The sequence below is a fragment of the Vidua chalybeata genome, chromosome 4, assembly GCF_026979565.1.
Source record: "Vidua chalybeata isolate OUT-0048 chromosome 4, bVidCha1 merged haplotype, whole genome shotgun sequence".
NCBI lineage: Eukaryota > Metazoa > Chordata > Aves > Passeriformes > Viduidae > Vidua > Vidua chalybeata.
This window is the reverse complement of record NC_071533.1, coordinates 24,493,101-24,512,804: the sequence shown is the minus strand read 5'-3', so window position 1 is coordinate 24,512,804 and position 19,704 is coordinate 24,493,101. Positions and strand designations below refer to the sequence as shown.

At 43.3% G+C, this 19,704-nt stretch overlaps 1 protein-coding gene across 1 annotated transcript in view; it reads left to right on the top strand.

Annotated features, from left to right (window-relative positions):
- Positions 1–16,919, top strand: part of CXXC4 (CXXC finger protein 4) — a 74,266-nt gene extending 57,347 nt beyond the window's left edge. Inside the window, exon 3 of the mRNA XM_053941141.1 lies at positions 16,370–16,919. Coding sequence (XP_053797116.1) covers positions 16,370–16,399 — 30 coding nt within the window. The 3' untranslated portion in view covers positions 16,400–16,919. The remainder of the gene's footprint in view (positions 1–16,369) is intronic.
- Positions 16,920–19,704: the final 2,785 nt, after the last annotated feature.

Below are 19,704 nucleotides of genomic sequence, written 5' to 3'. Positions count from 1 at the left end.
AAGCACCACAGGCAGGAGGGTGGTCACAAGAACGTGCCAGGTAAAGCTCTGCAATATTTGAGAGCTGGCTGGAATGCTGTTTCTAGCTTTGTAGTTTCTGTTCCTCGGCATCTTTCAAAACTTTGAGAAGGAATGAAGAAATAGAGGAGGTAAAAGGAAGCAATACACCGAGGGAAGCAGAAGCAGCACCAGCTGTCCTTCTTGTCCAGAACAGTATCTCTGGCAGCAGAAGCATTGGACGCTTTGGGAGAATGAATGGAAATGCCTCACATAGGGAAACCTGCTGTACAAGTTCACCACCCGCCTTCAAAGACAGCCATATTCCCAGCCACCTTAAATCTAGCATTTGCCCATGGCTAACGTGATGGTTGAAATTTCTGTGGCAGTCCTCATATCCAAAAGGTCTTTGCTCCTGTTCACCTCAGAGCTTGCAAGTGACTGTGGCTGTTACAATCATAAACTCATTTATGTTGGAAGAGACTTCTAAGATCATCAAGTCCAACCACAAACCTAACACTGCCAAGCCCACCACTAAACCTCATCCCTCAGTGCCACATCTACACCACCTTATAAATAGCTCCAGGGCTGGTGACCACACCACTGCCCTGGGCAGCCTGTCAGCGTGCTGCAACACGTTTCCCTGGTGTGGCAGTGACGGACTGCCATGTGCTGTCAGGGTACGATGTCACGGGGAGAAGGAGGTATTTCCCGATGTAGAGCTACTGAGCTTTGTCCGATTTGTCCTTTGGACCTGGAAATTATACCTGCATGGAAATTGAGTATTGCAGGCCAGAGGCAAAGGGGTTTAGGTTAGAGGAGACATCCCAGGGGTCCCACAGCCCAGCTGCAAACATTTTACTGATGTTTCTGGGATGTGCTGGATTTGCTTTTGTGTGTTGTTCATACATTTCCTTGTCTGGGATACCCTAGTTAGAAATATGGGGGGTCTGCATGTGTGTTCCTGTCTGAGAGCATGGAAATAAATATCCCTTTACACACACACTCAAATTGAAATGGTTTCCAGCCACCCTCAAATGCTGTGAGCTGCAGCTCCACATCTCACCTTAGACAGCCACTCATGACCTGCATCAGTTCATCCCCTGTCTGACAGGACCCTGCCCTCGAGCCCACCATGGGACAGATTCTGCTGGATGGGAAAAGCCTGCCAGGTCAACAAAGGAAAGAAATGTCTGGGGGACAAACAAGGAAAGAAACTCTGCACGTTTCCTTCAAGGGGGATCAAACATGGAGGATCTGCAAGGAGCATTCAGTTCCTCTGACATCTGTCACTGTAAGCGCTGGATTTACATCTTGGAATTTGTTTGGGGAAAAAAAGTTAGGGAGCAATAAAATAATAACCTAAGCAGAAAAAGAATTGTTATCAGAAAATTATTTGTAATGCTGCCCTTAAAATAAATATCACAGCTATTCCTGTACTTTACAGTGTCACTTCTAACTCTAAAAAATCAGTGTGTAAATCTAATGGAGTAGCTATTCATAAAAGTTCAGCTTGAGTAATAAAAGTAACAATTTTCTGTAATGGTATTTTATAGATTTGAATAAGATGTAGAAAATATTTTTGCTTTTACAGCATATATAAACAGCATATATAAACATGCCTATAAAACAGGGATTACTTTTAAATTCTTAAAATATTTCTAGAACAAAGTAAATAATACTCATAATTTTTTCCTGAAAGACTGGTGAAAAGCCACATAGCAAACTTTCCAAATATTTTATATGGAAACAATTCCCCTGCAGCTTCAGAGAAGACATAACACACTTAACTCTCATCTTTTAATAAAGAAAATTCACAGGCGCTTTCCCCTTCCTATTGCATATCCTTTCCTCTGAGCCCTTCAGCCCAGTTCTTTGCCAGTGTGAGTATGTTACACATGAAGAGAAGGTGGGATTTTATCCCTGTGGTGTAGTTTTCACAAATGCCAATGAACATTGCAAAAAAGAGATATTTCATCGAAGTGTGGAGGAGGAGGAAAAACACAAGTCTGAAAGGTAGGAGGCCTGAACTTGTGCTTTACTTTGTACAGAGTCTGGGAGGAAAAATACCAGGTTTTAATGTGGTACTGTGGATTGTACACAAAGGTAGGTGAGATCAGAGCTTACCCCTCAGACCTGACAGTCCATCAGAGCAGGGCAGTGTTCAGAGGAACAGCGGTGGGTGTTGCCATCCTGCATCCTCCAGGATCCACACTGGCACGGGCCCCTGGCACCCCGCAGTGGCAGTGTCTCGAGGCAGTTCTGTTACGTTCAGTGGTGGGGCCATGTAGCACCACTGTGGTCAGTGTCCAGTCAAGCCACACGTCCGGCAGGGTGGGACACTGGGAAGATGGGATTTGCAAAGCGAGGGTGCCCATGCAAGGGGAATGGGTGGGCAGCAGGGCACACCACTGCTTGACAGCGAAGGGGGAGTCATGCCCAGCATAGAGCTGAAAGTGTAACCTGTAATCCTGGGAAAATGCAAAGCCTAGTTAATGCAAATATCTCTAGTTAGAAAAGCCTTATGAAAGAGACCAGAAAATGTGTGGCATGCATGTGATTATTCCTAAACCTACTTCTATTGGGCTTCTCTCAATAAAATATGTTTCCAAATTATGTTTTGAAATTGCTTTGTCTAAATGTGATTTGGGCTACCTTCAGTGAAAAGCTGAGGACTGCAATTTGATGAAGTGGTTAAAATAAGCCACAAAAGGATGGCCCCGTGTGGGGCTGCAGCCTCATGGCCTGGGTTGATGCTGGCTCCCAGGTGCTGCCCAGCACACAGGTGCACAGCCAGCCACATCCCCTGCCGCTCCAGCCTCACCACAGGGAACCACGTCCTGTGTGCTTTCAATCACACCCAGCAGGAGCTGAACAAGGCAGCCAGCAGGCTTGGCCTCGCCACCCACCAGTGCCTACCCCGACAGCCTCTCTGCTGCGTTGATTTGCCCATTCCCTGCCCAGTCGCTGCCTGTGGAGCCAGCAGCTCCAGGCACAGCTCAGAATGGCACCCAGCTGCACGGACACACCCTTGCTGTTACCATCCAAAATGTGGAATTGTGTGTTGTCTGCTCCCCTGCTCCGACATCCCTGTGTGCACACTGTTGGGTGTGCCAGCGGGAACGCACAAACACCCCTGTGGCCACACACACACACACACTTTCAGATCTATTTGCTTCCTACAAGTCCTTGTAGAGCATGTTTAAAAAGAAGACCTAAGAAAAACTAACATATATATCTTTTCATTCATCTGCTAACATAGATATGCCCAGTGGAGATGGTGTGCAGCTATGTCCATTTGCACACATCCACTTGATAGTAAATCTTTGGGTGCACAGTACATAGTACAGACATAAATACATATATCTATAGGAAAATGAAACATAATATGACTCAACACAGAGAGTTTACACATATTTCTGTTGACTTGTCAATGTATCTACATTTATAGCTTGGCTTCTATCACAAGCACAAAATAGAGTCCTTCCTGCTGGATGTCTCTATACATATGGCCAGGTCATTATACAACCAAAGCTATGATTTTTGAAAGCTTTTTGAATATGAGAACCTATAAAAACCTTATATAGGACCCATTCAAGGACTGCTGGAGTGTATCAGCAGTAGGCTGGCAACAGACAATAACAAAAAGCAAACCATCTTTTGGGTTAAGCACCAGGACATATTTTTGGGGTAAATTGTGAATAGTAAATACTGGGCAAGCTTCTGTGCTGTGACAGAGGCTTCAGTTCAGAGTTGGTGCTATTGAGGACTTCATGGCCTAAATATTGGCTAGGTCTGATTTTTAATTTTATTTTTTTATTTGACAGTTGGCATATTTCTGAAAAGTCAGTGCACATTTTGGAAATTTCATTGCACATCCATGCATCATTACCTGTTTTCTTAGAGCTCGAGGGAGACGATATTATTGGGGGTTTTATCTCATGTGGGGAGGCGAGACAACGAGGCATAACAGAAGTAAAGGATGGCCTTTGGGAGAGCAGCATTGCTTTTCTAAAGCACAAGTCTTTGGTCCAACTGAAAGTTCAAAACAAAGGAGAATCTGTGTCTCCTTTCCAGCTGTACCTTGGTAATGAAAAGGAAACAGCAAGGAAAGGGGGAAAAAAAGCTAAAAAAAAAAAAAGTTAAAAAATAAAAAGTAAAAAAAAAAAAAAGTTTAAGCTTACTATTTTTAAAATCTGGTCCAAAGTTGAAGATTCTGCTGAACTGAAGCAAATACTTTTCAGAAATGCCTGACTGCAGAGCCAAGCTGAAATGTTCCAGGAAAACAAGATAGAGGAATATTTTTACCAGTAAATACTGGAGTTAAATGAGACTGGCTCATCTCAAAGAAAATGATGGACAAATGCTGCAGGGCATGCTTAAGAAAATAAAATACTTATCCTTTTTCCCAAACCCATTCAGCTAGGGACCATTTTGTGAGCTGATGGCAGTTCTCTGAGGTTTTTCCTTTGCCCTTGTTCTTTCTTCTTTTCAATAGCAAACCAAAAACATGTTAGTGTCTCTGTTGATGGCTCTTTCTTGCACTGAGAACTGTAGGTCTGGAAGACATCAGCTTTTCTCTTTTTTCTTAAGACTGAGCTTTATTATGTCAAGGAGTGAAGATGGTACCAAGCTTGAGCTTTCATCAGTGATGGGCCTTAAAAGGTCATCAGTGACTGGGCCTAAAGGTGGGGAGACAGGGGAAAGCCCACTAAGCTGGGACCTGCAGGCAACTCTTGCAATTCCTTCTCCCAAGGCAGCTATTCCTGAAAACTGGTTCTAATTTAGTTGAGAGTTTGGCAGTATTCTTTCTCTTTAGGCAAGACTGCGTTAGGTATGGGAGGTCTGGGTACAGGTTCAGACTCTAAACCAGGGTGGAGTTTTGAGGGGGCAGGGGAGTGTCATGTTAGCCAGCTTTTCTCTAACCTATTTTCTTGTTCTGTGGTCTGGCCCCACATCCCCTACTCCTGACAAGGACAAAAGGCACAATGGTAGATGATAAAAGACATCCTGCAGTATTTTACAACTAGGAAATACTTTTGCCACATTCTTCTGAGTTCTCCAGACTTCAGGAAAGCTTAGCATACCTTTTTTTTTTTTCCTTTTGCACATCTGGGCTGAGAAGACACCATTGACCCTTTGAGATCTCCCCTTGCTGCCAATTGAGGGGAAAACAAATGATTCCTTCCCACCTGCTCCTGCATCCAGGTGTTTCCACTTGTGCATTGCAGGCAGAAAGCGGAGCAGGCATCAGGTGGGGTGGTTCTCACCTGCTCCTCGCGGCTTTCCCGAGGACATGGCAGACAGGTGGCAGATGCCCGGCAGCTTGGGAGGCCGCTGCTGCTGCCCTGCTGAGGGAGGCTCAGAGAGCGCAGGCTCCACGTGCCGCTGCCTACGTGAAGGTTAGCACAAAGCCGCGAGGTGCCCGAGCGCATCTGGCCCTCGTGTGCGCACATCTGTCTTGCCAGCCTCCGATTTCCCTGCCGGTGGCAGGAGCAGCCGCCCTGACGTGCCCGCGCTCCCCCGGGGCACGGAGGTGCTGCAGGAGTTATGTCGCGCACATGCCGAAAGCCATTAATTAAATTAGAGCTCTCCGGCAGGGGTTGCAGAAGCAGCTGTGTCATCAATCATCGCGCCGCGGGCTGACACGCACGCAACATCACATGGAGGGACATTTTTTCTTTCTAAAGGCAGCTGAGGGCTGTAACCAGGGGTCCCGTGCAGGAAGGTGGCACCATGGGGACCAAAGACCCGCCTCATGGACCCCCACCAGCGGCCCTGATAGCGTGCTATGAAATGGAGATTGGTGGATCCCAACCACGTGCAGAAAAAGCAAATTCCTGTTATTTACAGACTCTGGGCCACCCAATGAGGAACTTCCCACCTGCCCCCAAAGAGCTGGCTTTTAGACAGTTAATCAAATGAGAATGGCTAAGGGTACTCACTGCACCCTTTGCAAATAGCAGTCCAGACACAAGAGCAAATAATTTGTGTCAGCGTGACAAGAGAAAATGGAATGTAAACTTGCTAAACAGCCAACATATACTGGCTTTTATTTATATGTGTATATACACACACACACACACACACATGTATGTTCTTCTGCCTCAGACCAAAGAAAGAACTCCAGCAGGCTTAAATTTGGGATCCATTTATAATACCAAGTGCTCCCCCCTTTCTTGCCCCATACTGGTGGGGAGAAACAGCCTTGCAATATCAATATTCCCCATGCCAGCTTTTCCACATCCACCTCTCAGAATGCTACCTATAGAGGAAAGACAAAGCTTCAGCAATTTTATTCAGGCCTGTTTCACAGTGTAGGTCATCTCAGCAGAGTGTGGAAACAATAGCACATGCCAATCTCACAGCACAAATACTGACCCACGAATAATGAACGCTCCTAGCAACCGTGTACAGAAACAGCAGAACTTGTAACAAATTTTTGTAAAAAATAATAATAAAAATAATTCATTTTTCCCCAGAGAAGGAATTCTGCATGTCGATTATCTGCAAAGAGAAAATTGTTAGATAAATTATTTGCATTGAGTAATTTGATCGTCTCTCCTTGGAAGCCTAATGAATAGGTTATTTTCTGCAACAGCTGCTGTTCAAACTCTCAAGCTTGAGCCCACGTGGTCTGGCTGTTCAAAGGGTATTACTGTGCTGGCTTTTTAAAAGTAACTTTTAAAAAAGGAAAACTAGGCACAATCCATTTGTTGACAGGGAGGAAAGATGGACAGGAGAAGATTTAAGCAGGTGGTAAAACTATTGTGAAGGCCTGAAAATTATTAGCAGAAAGGATAATTGTGTGAAGCTGCAAATAACCCGCCTGTCACTGGGACTGTGAGAGACCAAACCTTCATGGCTGTAATTCAGACACATCATCTGCATTTTACATATGCTGCTGTGGAGAGGAAATGCCTCCCAGATGGGCTGTGAGGCTGGATGGCCCCCGGAACTCTGATGCTGGGTGGGCTACGGCCATGGAGGCACCTTGGTCTGGGGCTACTCCTCTCTGGTTGCCTACTTCATTTATACAGGTCCAAACACAACAGGCAGACATGTGCCAGTGGAGGAGTCTTGGAAAAGTAAAAGATCTTGAAATGGCTTTTGGGGCTGTTTGGAAAGGGTTAAATGCATTTTGCACTCATGCAGCAATTTGCCAGGCATGACATTTATTCCACGGTCCGAATTTGTCCAGAGGGAGCCAGATTTCCTTCTGCATTTGTTAGTGCATACTTGTCTGCAGTAGGCAAAGGCTGACCTGAACCTCTTATATGGGTGATATTTGCTTGCGTTTTCCTCTGACTAGGTCTAAGCAGGGTCCAGTGGGATCTGCCAACTATAAAACCTGAATTCTTCCACCAGCGGAGTGAAATAAAGGCAGAGCTCTGTGTGCCTCCCTTGCTCCTTTGCCCTGTCCTTCTGTTGCCTGGGTCTGCCTTGCCCCATTCCTTTGGGGCACTTTGCTGAGATAATCTTGCAGTTCAGCACTCAGCTTCCACACACTGCACCTTTTTACACTCGAAAACTTAGACTGGAGTTTATTTCATTGTTGTCTGAATAATCTATTCAGAAACTCAGCGTTTTGCTCTTTTTTCCCCTCTTCTTGCCAATGTAATCAAAAAGGGACTTGTTAGGCGTTATGTTAACAATGATAAGTATGGAGCACATGTTGAGGTGAAGTGAATGGTGCCTTAGGTAGGATTTCGCTGTGAGTTGTCTTTGCCTTGTGTTCCGTAGAAGTATATTTAAGCAAGCTGCTGCAATTGAAGAGACTGAGGGTGGATGCATGCAGGCATGCATAGTTAAGGGAAAGAAATCTATACTGAAAAACCAGAGAAAGCAGCCAAGGACACATTTTATAATGAAGGATTTGCTGGCTAGCCCTCTGAGCGGTGCTCAGTGCTGTGAAGACCAGCTCGGGTAGGATGCTTCAGCACTGAGTCCAAGGCGGATGCTGCCCCTTTGCCAGGTCATCTCAATTTCCGCAGGTGGTTGAAGGAGCTGGCGGGGTTAGGAGTGCAGGGAGGGAGCCTGTTGGAACAATGAAGTCCTCCCTCGTGTCCCAGGCTGTAATCCTAGACTGTGGTGTCACCTTTCTTTTGGGACAGCGGCCAGGTCCCTGGCACTGTGCAAACGGAGGTGAACACGCCGGCTTTGTGCCTGCTGCCACTGAGTACCGGCTCTGACCTCTCGTGGCTCAGTGTGCTTAGATAATAACTCCTATTCTGTGGGACATGACAAGTCCATCCCTCTTCTCACCTGCCCTGTGGGGACAAGCCCCCAAACAGCTGCCAAATGGAGCTTACATGTATTTTGCTTTTGTGGCTTCTTGTATTGTTTAGGCTGAGCTGTGGAGAAAGCCGTGTGTTTCCCAACTAACTGGCTGTAGAGTGAAACCCTGTAATTTTGGGGGCAGAATCTACTTTGTTTCTCATGAAGGTAATCTGGCATTTTGCAGGAGTGTACAGAATAGTTCATGTTTCATCTGAATTAATGAAGCGTGCCCATTGATTTCATGTATATTTCTACTGAAAGCTTTCTTAATTATGAAAAACCCTAAATCTTTCATTTTTTTCTAAAAAGACATGAATGCTAAGGGTTTTTAATGATGAATTTTGAGAACCTTAATCTCAAGAAAAATGCATTTTTTGATGTCACTTGCAATTGTCTTCCTGCCAGTATCAGTGAGTGCATTTTGGTTGAGCACAGCCTGCCATCAACAGCCGAGGCTCTCCAAAGTCAGTGAGGAGCACAAGTCCTGCCCTACCTTTCCACTACATTATTTCCAGAAATAATATTTTTGGAAAAACAAACTCGCAACCGATTTTTTTTTTTTTGGTGCTTCTTCTGTTAAGTTGCTGCAGAAAGATAGCAAGGAAGGGCTTTGTGACCAGCAAACCAAGTCTCGATACCACCCCACCAGTCTGTGTAGGTTAACCATGAGCCACAGCACAGAAAATACTGCAGCAGTGGCTTGGCTTTTTAATGAGGTTAATACAAGCTCAGAAACCATCCTTAAAGATGCTCCATGCTCAGATGGCTCTGCTGTGACACACTGCCAATCCAGGTATCGGTAAATCTTAAGGCTGAAGGCACAGGTGCTTAAAATTTGAAGCAGGGCACCATTGTGTCCCTTGAGAGCAGATGTTGCCACAGATAGTGGTCCTTGTCACCACCACCAATTGATGTATCTAGCCATGAAAAGGTGAGCTTCTGGGCAGCAGGCTAGGATAGGCAGTTGTAATCAATGTCAGGTGGCATCCTTGGTTCCTGTTTGGAACCAAACAGGATGCATGAGGTGCCCTCACAGATGGTGTATTTAAATGGGTATTCATAAACAGGCTTCAACATGGATTTTGGAGCTACTGTCCCTATTTGCTATCCACTAATACCTGCCCTCCAACTGACTGCAAGTGTAACGTGCTGAATTTGAGATTCACATGACTGAGTCACCAGTTGTGGGTTGAAACAATATTCAGATCCAGAGGTCATTTATCCAAAATGAGCACCTGGATATTAAAGCATCATATGCATGTTATATTTATCATCACCGTTGGCACACGTGTGTGACACATCATAATAGCCAAAGCAGGTTGTAACAGCAGGTGGCACCTGGCATACTCTGTCACATCAGTCACATTTTTGTTTTTTCTGTGCATTTGGATTGATAGATATATTTTCTAAGTAATTGGCACACTCTTTTTCAGAGAGGAAGCAATTTTTGTAATACCTTTCCTAACCTGGTCTCTCTACAGTTCCTCTCTTTATCTAGGATGATTAAGATTCATGTTTCCTTCTTCCAAAAGTGCTTTCTAAGGTCCCTATTTACACATGATACAAGATCAATGGGCTAATAATTAAGGCAATTGGTGTGATGTTATTTCAGGTCTGTTACCTATTTATTTGAAGCAGCTGTCTACAAATGTGGGCTGCATGGTACAGAGGTTGCCATGGTTAAAAACCATGTTTACTGATTGCTCAGTAAATAGTTACACAACTTTCTGTGCAAATGCCAGATAGCACACCAGAATTTCCATGAGCAGTTTCACTTAGGCACAAGCCTTCTCCCCAATTCCTGTAACTGTACTGATCTTGTTTGCTTGCACACACCTTTATGGAGTGAGGCGTGAAGAGAAGGAAATGTGCCACCAAGAAAGGACTGAGTTTGTGTTTAGTCCAGAGAGATGAGGACTGAGAGGAGGTGTGAAGCCAATCTCTGCAGAGATGAAAGGCCACTGCAAGGTAGCTGGGAATAATCTCCGTCTCCCTCTCGTCTCCGATGGCTAGGAGAGGAGCACCGGTCTTCAATCGCTGCCAGGAAGAATCAAGTTAGGCGTCAAAGAGAGACTTTGTAATGGTAATGATGGCGAGGCTACAGCCTTCACAGGCTGTCAAATCCCCATTGCTGAAGATCTTGAAGAGCAGATTAGATCTAGCTTTGGCAGGAATGATATACTGTAACTAATCCAGCTTTAAATCAAGGAAATGGGCTGGATGAACTCTTGAAGTACTTTGTAGCCCATAAGTCTCTTTATGCCATTAATACTTGGAGGCAGAGTCTGATTAAACTGCGGTATACACCAAATGCTGGAGCAGCTGCTGTTTCTTCCACTTCTAACATTGTGAGAGGACCTAGCAGGCCTCTGTGGGAAACAGGTTGCTCTGAAGGAGGGTGGTGCCTATGCTACACAAATCTCAGCTTGGCTCTTCAGAGATGGCCAACAAGTCAGCAAGGAATGGCTTGGCTTTCCTAAAGTTGTATCCAAGTGTCCACTGGAAAACCCCTCTCCTGTCATCTACAGCAAGTCTACACTTCTTTGCAGAGCACTGGGTACCTGGCCAGTGCCAGCAGCACATTCATATCCTCGTCCTCCCCAGGGGACTGCAGGTGCCCTGCATCCTGCTTTGTGTTCCTTGTCCTGCACATCTCATCAAGAAGCAGGGAGAGTCTGGTCCTTAGCATGGCCATTCTTTGTTTTCCATGAACCCACTGAATAATTTATTAAGAAATGTAAAAGTGTTAACGTGAAAAAAGGTGTCTTTTTTTCCACTTTCTTCCAAATGACATACGCTTCCATTTTCAGACGTGTCTTATTTGTGTTTGGATCTCCAGATGTAAAACAGATCCAATGGGTCAGGCAGTAGAGGTTTTCTATTTTTCACATCACTGCACCCACAGAAGGACAGAATTTGGTATCACTCACATTATGTGGGAGAAGAGCCTTCCTATTCATGCTGTTTTCAAGAGTGTAGACTTTTCTTGCAGGAATACTAAGAAACCCCTCTCATTTTTTTCTGGAAAGAGCTGCTGCAAGCTGGGGTAAAGCCGCAGACTGTGAATGGACACACTTCGCCATAACACGTTCTTCTCTTAAAAACGAGAAAGCTGTGAAAAGCAAAAGTAACCAGTCAAGATTGCACACTGTAAAATGAATTAGCAGATAGCTGACTTCTTGAAATGGAAAGGGCTTGCTTTTCACAGGGCCTAGATTTACTTATCTGCCATGCAAGTACTTGCATAATAATAGCCAATCTGCATATGATAAATGAATAAAATGCATCTAAGTGTTGAGGGTGCAAAGAAAAACACTAAGCACTAGATATTTGGCTCTCTTTTATTTATCTCAATTGAAAACACCAGTGGAGGATCTGTGAGGAAATTAGTAACACTTACTGCAAGAGAAGTTTTTGCATGTGTGATGGCTTCCCAGATCCTTCCTGTGGCAGCCACATTCTAGCGTTATGTCTCCTGAAATGAGAGCCTGTCCTGCTTCCAGTACTTTGCAGAGCTGGCTTTATATGCAGCCACCTTCCTTTCAAAATAATAATCCAAAGCTTACAGAGCTGCAAATAAAACAGCAACCTGTGTAAGCCAGCATAGAATTTTTTTCCTGAGTCCACAGATGATCAAAATGATATTATTTAAGCTCCTTCCTGTCAGCAGTTACTGTAATACTCAGGAGCTGTGGTGTAAAATAGTTTGGGTAGATGTGTGGGCCATGGCACCGATGAGCTCATTTGTGTGGCATGGGGAGAAGGGCAGCAGGGCAGCCAGGCGAGTCTGGGGAAAAATCCATGCCCATTCCTATCTCTGTGTTTCCCAGCTTCCCACAGCAAAGATTTTGATATTGCAGTCAGTGCTGGGCCACCAGATCTGACATCTCAGCTGGCTATTTTTGCAGTTGCACTCATTATGGCAGTGACTAGAGGCTTGTGGTTGGTTATATTCCCTGTTTTTACTAAGTCTCTGTTGGGTTTTGGAATCTTTTTTTAAGTCCTTGCTACAAAGTGTGGCCGAGCTGCTCTCTGCATCGCAGCCACATAGATTGGATAGATCCATCTCTAACACTGCAGCCACTGCAGAGAAAGCTGAGCAGGAAAACACTGGGTCTTTGTTTCTGTCATGGTGAGAGCCTCACCACCGGCTGGCTGCCCATTTCTAATCAAGCAGTAGACATGACAACATGACATTTTTTGCCTTACTTAACTCCAGCTCTCATTCCACTCAGAAAACACCTCAAAATGTGGATTATTCATACACTGATCTTGAAAGATGCAGCAATAATTATGTAAACTTCGTATCAGCTGTACATGGTATTGACTTTGTAGCAAAACAAAAGCAGAAAGGAGGTAGATTTGTGGGATTCTTTCCCCTCATGTCACTAGCCAATATCACAGGCTGGCCTGATAGTCCTAACTGAGGATGGTGTTTTGTTTTGAGAGGCTATGAAATTCTGGCTCTGAAGATCATAAAGAAGAGCAGATAGAGGCAAGTGAAGGACAGAAAAGAAAATCTTAGCAATGAACTCTTGTAAATATGGTACCTGAAAAAGCTGTGCTCTCCCAGTCAGGGAACTGACAAACCAGGTGAGCTATGGGCCCAAGGAAAATCAGTTCAATATTTAGTATCAAATACTTGAAGTAGTAAATTAATAGTTTACCAGCAACTCAGTCTGGAATATGTTTGCATTGCTTTTTAGATAATTTTGAACTGTGGATGTATTAATGGAAGTTGTGATCTGTTTCAGGGCAATTTACAAGCAGGCAAAAAGACTAAATTCAACAAATTGATTCTTCATTACAAACAGTCCAACCAGAACTAGTTCTTCAAGATAAGGTTTTCAGCATTTCTCATTTCTGACTTAAATAAATGTGCTAGTGCACTACCACATTGTTTATCACCAGAAAGTTTGACTTCATAAATACTGAATCACAAAACTGAGATTGCATAAAATTTTATGCATGTGCAAAAAAGAAGCACGCATCACCTGGACCCCCTCCTGTACTGCTCTTACAGGGTGCCACACTCTTCCCTGGGAAGGGAACAAGGCTAGGTGAGCTCATCATAATTGAAACTATATTCCACTTGGACTTCTTGCCAATAACGTAAATACTGACATTCATTGTATGTCCCCTACTTTAATACTATGACAAAATTATTTTTTAAAATTCTGATTACTTTGAGAAGCCTGGGGGGTTGGATTTTTGCCCTACATGCACACTGAACCCTGCTGTACCACTGCTGGCACCCAAGGGGTAATAGATTAACCAAACGCTTATTCTGGGCTCACTGTCTCACAAGTCTGTAAGGACAGATGGCTTTTGCAGAAGGGGTTCCATGTGTGGTGTCACTCACCTAGTCTGTGATGACTTGCACCACACTGGATCCATTGTTTTTTTCTGCTCAGCAGGCAGTTTTGCCTTGAAGCTTTAAGGAATAAGATCATTTATTGGAGGGCAGTTGAGTAGTATTTGCTTGAGGTGAAAGCCTGGTTTGGGGAAATGTAGCTGGTTTGGTCAAAAGCGTGAAGAATTGTTCTTCCCTGCAGTGGAGAGAAATGAGCATTTAGAGCCTGAAAGGGACAAAAGGTGCAGCCACTGAAGCCATGTATTTGTGCATCTAGAACAGTCACAAAGTCATAGATTCAGGTCCCAAGTTCAGGAATCAAAACATGGATGGTATGTCCATGACACATCCTTTTTTATCATATAATGTCAAAATTTCAACCCCCTTCAGACAATTTCAGCTTGATGGCAACATACTGTCTGACTTCTGTTGAACTGGATTTTAATCAAGGAACATTATGTTTAGATAGAACAATGACAATAATTGTCTTGGCTGGGTTGGTAGTTACATATACATGCATTCTCTCATGCTCCTGTAATATTTGCATGTCTCTGCACTGCTGGCTGTGTTCAAAGAGACCTTAGGGCTGCAGTACTGTGGGGAGGAATAGACCAGCCAGTTCTTACTCAAAGGTCAAGCTTAAGTCATGAAGGACTATGATTTTCACTAACTTTATCCCACTTGCTGTTCCTTTTTAGAAGCCTGTGCCCAGAACCAGGCCTGCTGATGTTCTGTGGGCCTGCTCTCAGCCCCAGAATCAGTTTTGGAAATAGTTCACCTCCCTACAGAAGTGTCATTTGGTGTTGGTTTGGGTTTTTTTCCCGTAGGCTCTCCAAACATTAACTAAAGTGTCATTAAGACAAATGGCAAACATTTCTCCTTTTCTCACATCTGTCAAAACTTCAAAATCTTCTTTCATGACATTTCACATAGCATTTTTTTACATACCACTCAAAGGACATGGAATCCTAATGAATCTTGCTTCCATCATTTTCATCTGCCATGTTCTGCTGTCCCAGTATAATAAATTAACAAAAGCAGGGTGGGGGTGGGGGGGTGGTATGCAACAAGTGATATAAACAGTTGTGGAGTGGAAGGAGAGGGAAACAGAATTAGGCTGGTATCCACATACTGTTTGAAGATGCTTCTTGGAGGAAATAACTATACATTCCTACCAGGAGGGCATGGACCTGAGCCCCTGAGCAGAGTCTTTCCTCAACCCACCACTGAGGAGGTTGAGTTGCTCAATAGTAGAGAAACCATGTAAGACTGAGGAGAAGCTTTGCATTTCCAGTGTTAGGAATTGAAAGGGGACTTTGTTTTTGGTCATTAATTTAAAAAGTAATTTGTTGCTTCTGCAGTTACAGACTTGGTTTGCAAATGTTAACTGATGCGCTTGCTTTCACTATTCGTAAATGTGTTAATGGGAGATTGAGGGTACTGCTTTTTCACATTAAACACAAAAGGAAAAATATACCAAAATTAGCTTAAGTGCCTCCTTTATGGAGGAAAAAAAGTAGACAGTCATTTTTTTTAAATTCAAGGCTATGAAGTCAGTAGTGCTGGCAGCTCAAATTCTTCCTTGTTAACCACTACAATGCAACAAATAGTAGTCACCTCCTCCCCCATCTTCTGGACTGGGGAAGGACATCTTCAGATGGACTGGCTGACCTGAAATAGCTTGGATAACAGCAATGTAGTTAACAAGGCTCTGAGCAAATCTCTATCAGTTTGCTAAAAGCCACCCATGAGCAAACGACTGAATTTCAATATGAAGCTCTCCTAGCAGCATTCTAAAGCACTCAGGAATTATATGGGATTTCTGTTGCCAGGAATTTTATCTTGGTTACAGGATACCAGCACCAGCAGCTATAGTTGTTGTACAATGGTTGTGTTTCCATCTTCAGGATACAAATTAGTCCATTTGGATACAGACTGCATTGTTAATTTTGCAGAAAACATGAACTCAGGGTTGGTACTACCCAAATTAACAGAAATAAACTGATAGTGTTTGTATCCAGGATAGAACACACAATCATTGAAATGCCCAGGGAATGGCATTTAGGCACTGGTCAGTTGTGTAGTGTTTCTGCTTTAGACCAGAAGTATTATCAGAAAAAATCAGAACTACCACTACTGTCCATGCTACCAAACCAGCCAATAAGGAAGACTACATCTTTTTAGGTCCTTGTAAACTTGTTTCAGTTTTAACCTGGTGTGTCAGGACCTTTACACACACACGCACACACACACTTCTATACACTCGTTTGTTATAGTTCTAATGCATCATGTCCACCTGAGCAGTGCAATGTGCTGAGTGGCAACAAGGCACTTCCCCTTTGTGCTCCTTCACAGTAGGGCAGGAGGCCATCACCTCCAGTGACTTCCAGCCTTGTGGGACTGCTGCTGCCTCACAGTCCCTGCCTGAACCACCAGAGCCATTGTACATGGCCTCACAGGTCTGCTTTATATGAGACCTGCAGCCTTCTTCCTGCTTGAGATTTGATACATAGACCAAATTACCTTTCACTGCCTACCCTGAAGTCAAAGTTCAGCCTTCTCCCGCAGCATCAGCCAGCGGGAAGCCTGGATAATAGTTTGACATGGTAGGTGTCAGCACAGAGAAATGTGCTTCTGCCTCAGTACAGAGCCTTATACAGGTTTTCTAATATATTTTCAGAAAGTTTCCAGATGAAGCAGATATGGCAAAAACTGATGAAAATTTTATTCCACTTGCAGGAGGGGAACAGGAAGAGGAAGATGGGTTAATGTGCTTCAGAGAAGAAGATTGTCCAGGAGGAATGCTGATGGGTAGTCACCTGCCCTACTTTTACCTTTCATGTTGGATGCTATCTTTTACTAGATTGCCAAAATCTTCATTCATGAAAATAGGAGCCTCAGAGCACTCAGACTTCAGCAAATCAGTGTCTATTTGGGGAGCCTAAATCTGAACTAAGAAGAATAATTCTGTGCTTTTCATACCACTGGCAAAATGTAAATTTCATTGGTGCAACGTTCACTCATTATCGCTGAATCAAAGAGCAGTCTCAGTTCCTGCTGGCATCCTATTTAGCAGAAAAATAAAAGTCTCTTCTGTAGCAGACATACATTGCTGTGTGAATGGATGATGCTGCCTCAGTCTTCATGTCTCATGTTCGTGTTGATTAGCTGCCCTATTTTAGGACTGTTTGCATTATGCAATAGGCTAGTAAAATCATTAGTGTGCAAATAAAAGTAGGTTTTTACCTTAAGAATTAAACACGTAAAACACATGATTAAAGTGACAGAGGTTTATAGGAAAGGGGAAAACTGCATGAACTAGGTGAGACACCAGGCTTTGAGGTAGATGAGCTACACTGGCAATAAATGACAGGCTGAAGCACACAAATGAAAATAATCAGAACTCCTGTGTAAAGTGACGCTGATATATTCTGAATGTCACATTGCACTGCACAGTGCTACACTCATTCCAAAAAGGCTCTTTAATTATAGTTGCTCAAGCCTTACAATCACAAAACTCAAGTATAGAGGTGGGCACTGTTTAAGCTACATAAATCTTGTTACTGAAGATGCAAATGGGAAGTTCAGCTCCTAGATAATTAGCAAGACTCACCTCTGATATTTAATTATCTATGCATCTATGTAAGGCTAAGAGTTTATTAAACAATTATCCTTTTAAAATACTACTTTCTGTTTTTTCTTGCCTTTCCAATGCTTGTAATATCAAATTGCTTTTGGTTGCTTTTTAGCTTATAAGCCAGTTACCTGTTCTTCCCATGTTGCTGTCAAGGGTGGCAACCTGTTCTAGAAATCTCCTCCTAATTATCAGCCCTTCCCAAGGATCTGCAAATGAGGGCAACACCTGCTAAATGAGTTCAGCAGTCCCGGTGGAGTGGGAGCACCTCACATGGGGTCGAGGAGGCAGGAATGAGGGCACTTCGGAGGTTTTGCCACAGGGGTTGGGATGGCAGCATATCAGCTGTCCATTGTAATTTGGCTGGCAAAAATGACTTTGGCAGCTTCGGCCTCTCCTTCCTGTTGCCTGTCAGAAAGGGGACCCATCCCCTCAGGCATCACTAGAGAAATTCCTTATTTGGATATGGATAAACAGGGGAAATGTTCAAGGCAAAACTCAGTTCCTGAATTAAATGAGGGAACTCTGCCTATGGTAGTTTGAGTGTCCTGAAGAGTGCAACCTGGGCCTTTCTTGGTTTTGTAAACTGCTGGCCTAGCCTCTTTAGCTAAAAGTAAATCTTTCCTTGAGAGCCTTTCTCCCACACCTTTCTTTTCAGTGAATAATTATTCACTGAATAAAGTAAGAAAGAAAACAAACCAAAATGGGGCAGAGTTTCAAGCGGAAAAACTGAAAAGCCCTCTTGAGCTTTTGTGGCCACACACAGTCACACGCTCTCAGCTGTCCTGGGATCCTGCCCCTGCCAAGTCTGCTGCCCACTTTGCTGTGGATGTTTTCTTTATTTTAGACAATATTGATGCATTCATTAGTAGACCCCTGAAGAATGATTTTTAGATCTGATATCACTTCAGTCGCCAGTTTTCTTTCACACCCTCCTACGCTTTTTCTATGCCAGGCATTCCCAAAGGAAATGGGTTAGTTGGTGTAGGGCTGCAGAGACTTTGCTGTGCTGCCAAAAGTGCTTTGGTACTTTGCAGACAGAATCTCCAGGACCATCTGTCTAGGCTGCTCTCCCAGGATGCCTCCTTGGTCATTCTGCAATTCCCTGTTTTTCCACCATTCTTCAAAAGGCAACTCACCTCTGTGCAGTCGAGTTCTAAAAATCCGTTGCCATTTTGACGAATGGCCAAATTACTGTTGTCTTCAGCAAAACTCATCATCTGCTTAGGAAAGTTCAAGGGATGAGTATGTTGATTTAGAGGCATTGTGGTTTTACAAAACATGTTTTGCAGTTATGAAGAAATTAATAGCTGCCACAAGTGATGACTTGGCCAACAAAAAGGTCCAATTTCCTTAAATAAACTATGAGCAACAAAAATCTGTGATTGGCTCAATTCTGTGGTTTCCCTCAATATTTACTGAGGGAAAAGCATGAATTAAAAATGAAAATAATTTAGTGCTAAATGAAACTAAACTAAACTATTTTCTTGGCAGATCAATGTGAACAGATTTAAAAAATGGCAAAAATTGAAGTGGCAAGTTAGTATTAGGAATTAGTAATTTTTCCTAAACACAAATAAGATATTGAATAGTATGTGAAATGTGAGGAAAGAAATGTTTCTTTAGTATTTTGGTACCCTACCACCTTAGAAACATTCCTACCATACCCTACCATTCCTTAGAAACAGGATGGGGTTGTCAAAGGCCTTCAGACTTACATTCTCAAGAACAGCTTAATGTGTATGCTATAGTTTACTATTAATGAGCAAAAATGTGGTATTTGAGATGTATTATGTTACAGAGAGGTAGATGTTTTGAAAAGTGTGTGGTAGCTATTCAAAAGTGGATGGCTGTCCCCCTGCACAAGGTATAGTAACTGAACGGCTTGCTCCCATATTCCTTTACAGTGACATCCACTTCTTTGTGGCTTCTGACTTTTAGATGAGACAGTTCTTTCATGTAGAGGGAAAAAAACGAAAAACTCTTCTTTGAATGTCTGCTTTGGTAAAGTATTGGCTTTACTTGTCACCAGTGATAGGTGTTAAAAATTCAGGGGAATCATTTCGGATGATCAGCATCCCAGGATTCGTCCACATTTCTGGCTCTGTGACCAATGCATGGTATTTTTTAAAATTATTTTTATTTAATTTTATTTAGCTAAAAACCTTCTCTGCACCCACACTTGGAGTACTGTGCAGCAGAGTAACACAAGAAATGGCTTTTCTCCTGGATAACCAACAATTCCTTTTAGCTGAGAAACCTGCAGCCATGCATGAGCTTATGTTCTCTCCGTCTCACTTCCTCTTTTTAAAATTTAAATACCTTTCTTCTCTTATAGTGCCAAAAGAAAAATTCAGTCAGAGCTGAGTCTCCACACAAAATACAAGAGGTTTGCTGGAGTCTCCTACTGTGCAGGGAAGAAGCATCAGCTGATTGATCC